The sequence below is a fragment of the Sinocyclocheilus anshuiensis genome, unplaced genomic scaffold (genome assembly GCF_001515605.1).
Source record: "Sinocyclocheilus anshuiensis isolate Anshui unplaced genomic scaffold, SAMN03320099.WGS_v1.1 scaffold55, whole genome shotgun sequence".
NCBI lineage: Eukaryota > Metazoa > Chordata > Actinopteri > Cypriniformes > Cyprinidae > Sinocyclocheilus > Sinocyclocheilus anshuiensis.
The window spans coordinates 3,105,044-3,115,357 of NW_015549647.1; the positions used below are offsets into that span (position 1 = coordinate 3,105,044).

General features: G+C 36.4%; 3 protein-coding genes across 3 annotated transcripts in view; all 3 read left to right on the forward strand.

Annotated features, from left to right (window-relative positions):
• Positions 1-308: 308 nt before the first annotated feature.
• On the forward strand, positions 309-5,904 carry LOC107660081 (probable hydrolase PNKD). Its single transcript, XM_016449297.1, has 9 exons — positions 309-489; positions 1,038-1,153; positions 1,234-1,346; positions 1,821-1,879; positions 2,710-2,802; positions 3,320-3,486; positions 3,741-3,827; positions 4,712-4,827; positions 4,992-5,904. Exons 1-9 carry the CDS (start codon positions 329-331, stop codon positions 5,163-5,165), a joined length of 1,086 nt encoding a protein of 361 aa, XP_016304783.1. The 5' UTR covers positions 309-328; the 3' UTR covers positions 5,166-5,904.
• Positions 5,905-6,040: 136 nt separating this feature from the next.
• LOC107660004 (ciliogenesis-associated TTC17-interacting protein-like) lies at positions 6,041-9,531 on the forward strand. The gene is made up of 7 exons (XM_016449135.1): positions 6,041-6,119; positions 7,131-7,205; positions 7,442-7,497; positions 7,669-7,755; positions 7,843-8,010; positions 8,142-8,265; positions 9,440-9,531. The coding sequence occupies exons 1-6, from the start codon at positions 6,041-6,043 to the stop codon at positions 8,166-8,168; spliced, it is 492 nt and encodes a 163-aa protein (XP_016304621.1). The 3' UTR covers positions 8,169-8,265; positions 9,440-9,531.
• The window catches only part of LOC107660082 (ciliogenesis-associated TTC17-interacting protein-like), a 3,166-nt gene continuing 2,286 nt past the window's right edge, over positions 9,435-10,314 (forward strand). The window contains exons 1-2 of the mRNA XM_016449299.1: positions 9,435-9,516; positions 9,620-9,708. Coding sequence (XP_016304785.1) covers positions 9,456-9,516; positions 9,620-9,708 — 150 coding nt within the window. The 5' untranslated portion in view covers positions 9,435-9,455. The remainder of the gene's footprint in view (positions 9,517-9,619; positions 9,709-10,314) is intronic.

Here is a 10,314-nt window from a genome sequence, read left to right on the forward strand (position 1 = left end):
AACATTGAAAAAAAGGGTTTTATCAATTACAGTGCTCCTGTATCTCAACTGCTAGCAACATCATGTGTTCATTTCACAGGAAGCACACATAATGGAGCTGCATCTGAATATGCATATGTATATTTTTTGCATATGCAAAAAAAAAAAAAAAAAACAGCCTATGAAAATGTTATCACCTAATAATAGCTGCCTGATAAAAAATAATGCACCTTATGAATAATGCACGATCAGTATAGGAAAAAAAAATACGAGTCTTTACGGTGATTGTTACTTCTGGCCAATCGTAGTTGTAGTGTTTAATTGCGTCATCGTCGACGCGCCCACTACAATGGCGCTTCCGGACTGGACAGTGTATGCACTTTGTATTGCTTCAGTATGTGGAGGTTTTTACATCTGTCGTGTTTCTAAATGCGCCAGAATAAGTGCATGGAGAAACAGCCGGATCGCTAAACTGATGGCTCGCACAGAGAAACCGCTGTTTTGGATTGCGTAAGTGGCTTATTTGGCCTGCTGCGGTAATTTGTTTTTGTTTAAGTAGGCTACTGTTTTTTTTATCCACATCTAGCGTTATATGATGTTTACATGTATGTGGTATTGAAATATAAATATATTACCTGTGTAGAAGTAGCAAATGTTCCTTTCAGAGAAGGGCACTGATTTGCCATTTCATTACTGTCAATGATGTATGGCCCTAATGAAAATGTACAGTTTAAATGTAATTTTTGGGTTTGGGGCTCGTCAACACCATGGTTAGATCAATGAAGTTAGGTTTCTATAAACTAAACGAAAGTAATTATGAAAACAATAGCCTAAACACTTTTTAGGCTATATTTTGTTCTAAAAAAATATTAGTAGTTGTAATAAAAATTAAACGGATTCCTTTACTCACCTAATTGATCATTTAGATTGAATCTACAACATTTCTGCCCAAATTCCATAGAGTAGTTAGTATTGCAATGCCATGAAGGAACAGTTGCATAGAGGAACATATGCAATGGCATAAAACACTCGGGTGTCCTCTTTAAAAACACTTGCAGGTATTCTCTATATACACGGACCAAACTCGGGTACATATTTCATAAGAGGCAGATGAAGAAAGCACGGGAGCGGTACCCTGCTGGGCACTCCAAAACTCAACCTACTATAATAAACGGTGAGCAGAAACACCTTTTCCATAATACACTCAACAGTTGATTATCAATATCTAAAGTCACACTCTATTACTTTCAACAGGCATCAAGATCATACCAGTGCCCATCTTATTAGACAATTACAGCTATGTGGTCATTGACACGGCATCAAATATGGCTGTTGTGGTTGATCCCGCTGACCCTCAGCCTGTTCAGGTTGGATTCAAAACAACTGTGCAGTGGTTTCAGAAATAGTTTGCTGGATTATGTGTCTTACTGTAGTGAAATTGCCAAACCCATGTGGTTTAGTGGAAAGTGCTTGTTCTTTCTCACTGGTTTACCAAAATTGTGTAAGATGGAATAATAATCAGTTATTGTTATAGGAAATCTTATTAAACGGAAATTAAATGGAAAGATTACAGTTTTTCATTCCTTGCAAAAGTAGAGATTGTTTTTTTTTGTTTGTTTGTTTGATTTTTATGAACGAATGTGATCTGAATAATATTGTAATCAGGTAGTGTTAAGGTTAGGGAAGTCATAATCAAAATATCTAGGATCCTTCCTATACATGAAGAGATGCTTTACTGTGCATGTGTGATGTATAGTCACGTCTTATCTTACTTATGACATTACCCAGAGCCCCGGTTTTGTTTTATCTCATTTCATGGTTTGTCCTTTACACCCACACAGGCATGTCTAGAGGAAGAGGGGGTGGCATTACAAGCTGTTCTCTGCACACACAAACACTGGTAAGACCACATTTGAAAATGCCAAAAATCTCTTCAGCCTGAAAGCTGCACAATCTTTTGACCATCTTTTAGTGTAATCAATAACTAGATATGTTACATTCAGTTAAGAAGACTGATTTGTTTTTGTGAGAATTCTAAGACTGATGAGTTATTTTTAGTATGAAGGCCCTTTTAGCTTTGTAAGATCACATTTCACATTTTCACATTTCACATTTCAAGACATATGAGGCGTCTAACTACCTTTAAAGGGTTAGTTCACCCAAAAATGGAAATTCTGTCATCTAGACTTCTGTTCATCTTCAGAACACAAATGAAGATATTTTTAATATTCTCTCATAAGTTTTGCCCATCTATTGAAAGTCCACACAACCAAAATTTGCAGGCTTCAAAAAGTACAAGGAGACATTTTTAAAAGTAATCCATATGAATGAGACATGTAAATATGTAATTTAGACATTTATTCACATATAAACATTGATCAGTGCACATACGATCATCTCTTTTCAGAAGAGTTGGCTTAAACCGCTCAGTTCATATGGATTACTTTAACAAGGTCTTTATGTACTTTATGAAACTTGAACATTTTGGTTGCATAGATTTAAAATGGATGTATAAAAATGATAAAAGAATCTGAAAAATATCTTAATTTGTGTTTCGAAGATGAATGAAAGTCTTGTGGGCTTGGAACGACAAGAGGATTGAGTAAATGAGTAATGAGTAAATGACAGAATTTTGATTTTTTTTGGGTGAATTTAACAGAATCAAGATTGAATGTCTAAACATGAAAATTAAAACCAACTATACTTTGTAAATACACCTTTCCCAACCAGGGACCACAGTGGAGGGAACAGGGCTCTAAAGAGACGCTACGGGTCCTGTCGAGTGTATGGGAACGCTATGGACAACATTCCAGGCCTTACACAGTAACTTTGAATATATTCTGCTGTTCTATCATGTATCATTTTAACTGTTAATTCTAAAAATGAATATTCTGTCATTATTTACCCACCCGCATGTCTTTCAAACCAGTATGACTTTATTTATTCTGAGGTCACAAAATAATATATTTTGAAGAATGTTTCAGCTGTTTTTGTCCATACAATGAAAGTCAGTGAGGTGCAAAACAACCTTTGTAAAATTTTATCCACAGAATAATGAAATGCATAAAGGTTCAGAACGACATAAGGATGAGTAAACAATGAGAGAATTTTCATTTTAGGGTGAACTATTCCTTTAAATGTATCCAAAATGTGTTAGAATTTAAAAACATTTGTCTATCTAAAAATACAGAAAAAATGTTTGTTTGAGAGATTACATCTGATGTTTTCTAACTCAACTCAACTAAACTAAACCTATTCTTACTGTATATGATATAACAATCGGGCATTACTTGAGAGCATGAAACAGACCACTTAATTTGATGTTTTCTGGATTGTTTAGCCCCCTTTCAGACAAAGACACAATAGATTTTGGAACTCGGCTGCACTTCAGGGCCTTCTATACACCTGGCCACACAGTAGGTCACGTGATCTACCTGCTTGATGGCCGAGCGATAGGTGGCCCCAGCAGCTTGTTTTCAGGGGATCTGGTATTTCTCTCTGGATGTGGTGCGTATGGCATTAATCATTGTGTTATCTCAATGTGCACATAAAAAGTCATATAATTTAGTTTAAAATATTTGTTTTGTTATTGTTACCTGCGTGCAATGTTTGACATTGTGTGTATACTTTATAATTATTTAAATGACTATTTATACAGTATCGATGCCCAGAAAGGCATGCCAAAACTGCAAACAAGAATTCAGCATTCTTAAATCCAGCTTGCTCTATTTAAAGCTCTGACTCATTTCCATCCCTTGTAGGGAGAATGTTTGAGGGTAATGCCTCAACTATGTTGTCATCTCTGGATACAGTGGGATCGCTGAACGATGAAACTCTGCTTTGGCCTGGTAAGGAAACTCTTTTTTCATTTTTAGTCTTTTTATATGGGCTTTTCACACTTGAAGTTGTTAACTAACCAAGGTTTTATCCACTTAATGTATTTGTTTTATGTTGCACCCTGTTTAAACTTTACTCTGGAATAGTAATAAATCTTGGATAGTCAAGTAGCAACATTTATCGAACAAGTACAGAACACAACATGATTACAGTTGTTTGTCTCTTTGTGACTTCAGTTGAAACATTTGATGGCAAGTTTGAAACTGTTTCCCTCAGGCACTGAAACTAAGCACAATGCATAAAAGTTTCTGCAGCTATACAAAATGTATTAATGTATTTATGATTGGTTGCCAAAATCTCACCGTGGCATTCTTTCACAGCATTGTGAATCATAGCTTAAAAGGTGATAGTCCACCCAAAATGGAAAATTCTGTCATCATTTACTCACCTTACTTTCTTTTGCTTAACACTAAAGAAAATCATTTAAAGAATGTTGATAACCAAATAATCTGGTTCCCATTGACTTCCATTGTGTTTTTTGTCCATACAATGGATGTCAGTGGGGACCAACACTGTTTAGTTACCAACATTCTTCAAAATTGTGTTATTTTGTGTTCTGCAAAAGAAAAGAAAAAGTCATACAGGAGGGTGAGTAAATGATGGCAGAATTTTCTTTTTTGGGTGGACTATTCCTTTAACCTTATGCTTAAAGTGGTTTTAACCCAGAGTTTAAAAAACATATTAACCCAGGGTTAATTGCAATGTGGCAAGTCTTTGTCATTTTTAGTTTTTGTACACAACTTTTTTGGTTTTAAGTTTTTTCAAACTAGTATTTGTGTGTGTTTCTAAGGAAAAGCTCCATGGTTATGTTAATAAAGTAGGTCTTTCTTCTCAGGACATGAGTATGCTGAAGATAACCTGCTGTTTGCTGCTGAAGTGGAGCCATGCAATGCTGTACGGGAGCAGAAGTTGCAGTGGGTGCTGCAACAGAGGGGTCAGAGACTCTGCACAGTAAGGAAGACAAGAAGTCTATGGAAAAAAAAAAGTCCTAATATCAAAGAAGTCCAGGATAATTGTTACATCTCTATAGACATGTAATATTATTCTAAAACTTCTAAATAATATTCCTACAAGCCAAGCTTGATTTAAAGTCATTCTCTCTCCTCTTCATACAGTGCCCATCCACCCTAGCAGAGGAGAAGCAATACAATCCCTTCCTGCGGTGCCACTCCCAGGATCTTCACCGGGCTCTGGGTCTGCAGCAGAAGCAGGACGAGGACTGGACGTCATATCGCGCCCGTGTTTTAGAGGAGCTGCGCAGACGGAAGGACATTTATAAGGACCGCTAAGGCTTTCATCCACTGACGTTTGGAGGATGTGACCACTGAAACCATTCCAAACTATTGCTCCCTACGTATCAAGCATTAATGTCAATTTGAACAGTAACCTAAAGAAAAATAAGTGAAGTAGACCTGGGCATTGTTTTGTACACAAACATAGATTTATTTTAACTTTAAGTATGTAGTAGACTTTGAAAGGCATTGTCTGAATTTTTTTTTTTTTTTTTAAACAAGCTTTCCTGTCATTCTAAAGCACGTTTTTCCTTACCTTTGACTCTGTGTTTTGGAGATGTGTAGTGAATCCCATTAAAAATGGCATTAAATGCGTTTTGAATACTTAGGGTAAAATAAGCACTGATATTTATGAACGGTTTGTCATAATAAACCTAGTATTTATTGATAACAAATATGTGTCTGCATTGAAGGTGTTGCACTGTGACAATATTGGCGCGATTACAAGAAGGTTTACGGTAGATGTTGACACCAGCGTTACTAAGGAAACCAGAGATGCTAATAAGTTTGAGGCACATCTAGACCGTATATAAAACGAGTTAAAGGACTAATGTAGACGCTGTTAGTAATTTGTTCCATTTCCTGTAATATTAAAGTCATTTAAGTAAATTTAAGTTAGTTTGTTTATTCTGTTTATTCTGATATTTTTTAATAGCATTAGCAAAGTAGCTCTTGTTTGTTTGACATCTGAAGGACTGAGCAGTTGAAAATCAATATACAATCCAGGTAAAAATAAAAAAAATACGCGTATAGTTTACATAAATCTTCAACTGTTACGATCTTAAAGATCCATGTAACATAAATATATATATAGGCAATATTTTGAACTATTGTGATTGTTTCTTGTTTTATTTGTACTTTCTAAGACACAAATGGAGGAGAATGAATCAACACAGAATGAAACAGGAGAACTGAAAGCTGTTAATGCAGTGGAGTTTATTTACAGCATTGGTAAGGCATTAAACATGATTATGATTTAGTAGGCAACCCTCTACATTGCGAGTAAATGACTCGCATATGCGACTAAATAATGTCTAACATTAGCCATTGGCTAATAAATTCTTAGATTTTACACGCCAGTATGTGTGTGAGAGGTGTTCAACACAGATTTTCACTCGATAAACACGCTGACTGAGCGCTTGAGAGTGGTTTAGGTTAAAAAGTGTATAACTATCTGTATATAAAAACAATCGAAGTCTATGTAATGTCCCCATTTAGATAGCTAAGTAAACGTGTGTGTTTGTGTGTGTGTGTAAAATAGTATATCAGTCTGGCGAGTAAACAAAACAATTTACTAGCCAATGGCGATTATATTGCCAAGGTGTGCGTGGAGGGTTGGTAGGTGACGTCACTTCTAAAGTTTGCCTGTCAGAGATGCTATTTTAGGGTCAGGGACCATCTGTTAATGGCATCAACGGTGTAAACTGTAATTCCCCTTACATTTGTTAAGTTGCATTATACTGTTATTTTGTTTCTATTTAATATGTAATTTGAACAGCAGATTTCCCTCGATAACTTGATGCAGGACGGAGGCTGTATGCCAGTATTGTGATAAAGCATGAAACACTGACAACTGCATAAATGTGCCTGTACATTAAATGTTCTGAATGTTTCTTCAGAAGTCCTTTCAGATCCTAATAACGGTAATCATCGTAAATTAATCTTCAGTCAAGACTAACATTATATGATTCCAATTGACTTATGACTGTAAGCCTCTTCTACGAGATGGTCCTTACTGCAGAACACAAGATCCAGGGGGCGTGGTTGGATCCAGATCCAACTCCTCCCACCTTACATATACCTAAACCTACCCGTCTTCACCCCCTGATCCCTAAACCCATCCATCTCCACCCCTAAACCTACCAATCTCCACCCCCTAGATGTGGATCCAACCACGCCCCCTGGATCTTGTGTTCTGCAGTGAGGGGCTACTGTCTTCTGCTGTCATTTTCAGAACCTAAGGATCTGGACCAGTGTTTGTTCGCAGATTCACTTGTGACTGTGTCAGATTCGGGCCGGGAGCTGGGAGACTTCTCTGTGAGTGTCACCAAGGCGAGCTACAATGAGGAGCTATGTTATCTGCTCCATGCCAACAGTCATGGAACGATTGATGACATTCCTTGTGGTACATCAATTGTAGATGAGCTTACATTATAAGGACTATTTCCTTCTCTTTATTATTTGTTAGTTAAAAACACAAATGGCATTTGTGCCATCTCAGTCATTTCTTAAATATGTTAAACCCTTTATTTGTTCCCTTGTGTTTTTACCAGCCTACATATCCAGAAATCTTGAGATACTGGAAGAGAATCATCATGAATATGTAAAGGTATGTTTTCTATTGACATAAAGCAAAGTTCATGAAAATCACAGGGTAGGTTCCCTTTAACTTAATACTTGTTTACCAACAGATTCTGTTTAATATTATAGAAATAATGAATGTAATAATCAAAATCGCAATGTAAAGCCACCCAAATCTGAGGTGTTGTGAACATTCCAGCTAGAAAAGCAGACTGTGGACCGGAAAGTGCATATTGTTAAACAGGATGATCAACTAGTGTTAAACCGGATCATCTCAGAGAAAGAGGTGAGTGCTATTATTGAACATTTTACTGATAGTTTGTGTTCAACAGTTTGTATCAGTAATAAGAAAGGCTCATCTTTCATTCTTAAGGGAGTGAAGACACAAACCCACACATGTCCACTGAGTTCTCTAAAAGGTTTTGTGTCTGAGGCATCCAACTTAATGATCCTGCGTATACTGGCTCGGCAGAAGACTGTTCCAGAAAACATGACATTCCTGTCATTTGATGCAGATACTGTGCTTTCTAAGTCAGTTTATGTAAGTACAGGGAGATAATTGCTTATATTTCAGCCCTTGAATGTTATTTAAAAAATAATTGTAAACAGTTGATGTATGATGGTAGATGGTTTATTATTCTTTCATGTGACTGATGCACTTTTTTGCTTTAGAGAGCACTGGGTGCAAGAAGCAGATGATTGGGGAACAGTTAGTCGATATCTTTGGGATTGAAAGGACTGTGTCCTCTCCAAAGGACTCCTAAGGAACTTGGCATTGCTATTTCTTGCCTGATGGGTAGAATACTCTCTTCATTTTTTTGCTAGAAAGCAAAACTTATCTTATCTGTTTCTCATATCGGTGTGGCTACACAGGACGTGAGTGGCATTACGCGACTAAAGACAATAAATCCTACACTGTACATTTTTTTTTCACATTTACGGTAAAATACCGGCAGCTGTGGTTGCCAGAACCTCACCATAAAAAAATATGGTAGCAACATTTTAGGTTTTACATACTTAAATTCACAATAAAAAAATGTCATTAACTGATGTAATGTTAATATACCAACCTATTGAAGTACTAATATCTGTTTTGAACCATTGTAATACACTGATAACCACCAAAAAAAGTTGGTGATGAGAAAGTCACATGATGAATCAAAGCTCATCACAAACAGCTTTTCCACAAGCTGAGGAGGGAAATACTAAGATGCACAGTGTCATTCACACAAATACTAAACACCACCATGGTAACACACGATACTGAAATAATGCAATAAACATGAATTTTACAACATTAGATGTAAGATAAAACCCTAATGTACACAACTGAGAAGAAAAAAACTAAGAAAATTATAGTTATTAAAAAAAAAAAAAAAAATCAAATATGAAGTGTCATGCAGGGAATTCTGGTAGTGTTAATTTACGTTTTTTCACTGTAAATTATACAATGACTTTTTCTTTTTCATGTCCAAAAGCCGTAATTTTAAATAAAATGACATTAAATGTGATTACAGTTATTCACCATATATAGTATGGAAACTTACTGTTAAACAATAAACAGGTTTTTACGGTAGCATTTTTACAGTCTTTTTCTGTTAAAATCACGATCATTTTTACAGTGTATCATAAACTGATTCTGTCTACACTACATGTGTGACGCGAACAACAAATCTTCGACAGTAAAATGATGACTCATTGTTTTTATGACATACTGACACAAAGGACAAATGACACAGCGTAAATGTGGTTGATAGGTTGATGGTAGATTGTGATTAATATCTTGCAAACAAAACCAATGCTGCCATATGGTATATATTAAAAAGTAGATTTTTGTTTTATTTTCTACTTGATGTTTGATTGCTTTATTACAAGCACCTATATGAAAAAAATAAATTAAAAATATTTTAAAAAATGTAAAAAAAAAAAAACCAGAGTTTTTAACTTTTCCTAAAATATTTTACACTTAGGCATCTAGCAAGCAGAATGCACTTGGGCTCACCTGCGATTATGAAGCTCCAGCATTTGCCTTTCTTGCTTGATGGAGGTTTGAAGACTTCATCACTTTACAGTCTGTGCCTTTGTGACCAGAATGAATCTTTTCAGTCAAAAATAAAGTAAAAGTAAAATGATTTTGCTTTCATTTTCAGTGGAGAAAGACCAGATTCCTGTGTTTGAGAAGAAGCCACTTATCTGGGAGGAAGACATGGAGCTTTACTCAAAAATTTTTGACAGAAAGGTGCCTGTTACTTTTAATAAGCTTTTAACTGATGTCATATATTACTCAAGGATATTGGAAAACATTACTGTTATGATTTGTGTGATAATTATTAAAGGTGCAGTAGGAGATCTTGGAAAATGCTAACTTTAGCCTGATAGCACTGAAAGCGAACGTCCCACCCGCCCTGCAATCGCCGTCCAAAGTCACGCCCCCTGAACGCATTTACGCTCACAGACCAGAGTACCAGAGACAACATTACTACAATAGGCTACATCAGCCATTCTCAATTCCAGCCCATGTTCCAAAGTGAAGTAAACTTCAACGGATTTCCCCCGCTCAGGGAGTAGGGAGCAATGAACACTGTGTAGGGATCATATCGATCGGAACAAAGTTCACGCAGCTCACTTCTAACGAGCTGGCGCGAGGACAGGATTAACTGCTGGGCTACATCATGTGTCATTCACCGGTGAGAAAACTTTAAAAGTACTACAATACCAGGAAGGAAGATCGGGTTGTTGATGTTTGTCTGCCATTCTCGCTCTGTCTGCGCAGCGTGTGTGAACGCGCTGATGACGTATCCTGTCTGCGCGAACCCGGTGCGCAGAGGTATGCTAATACATATGT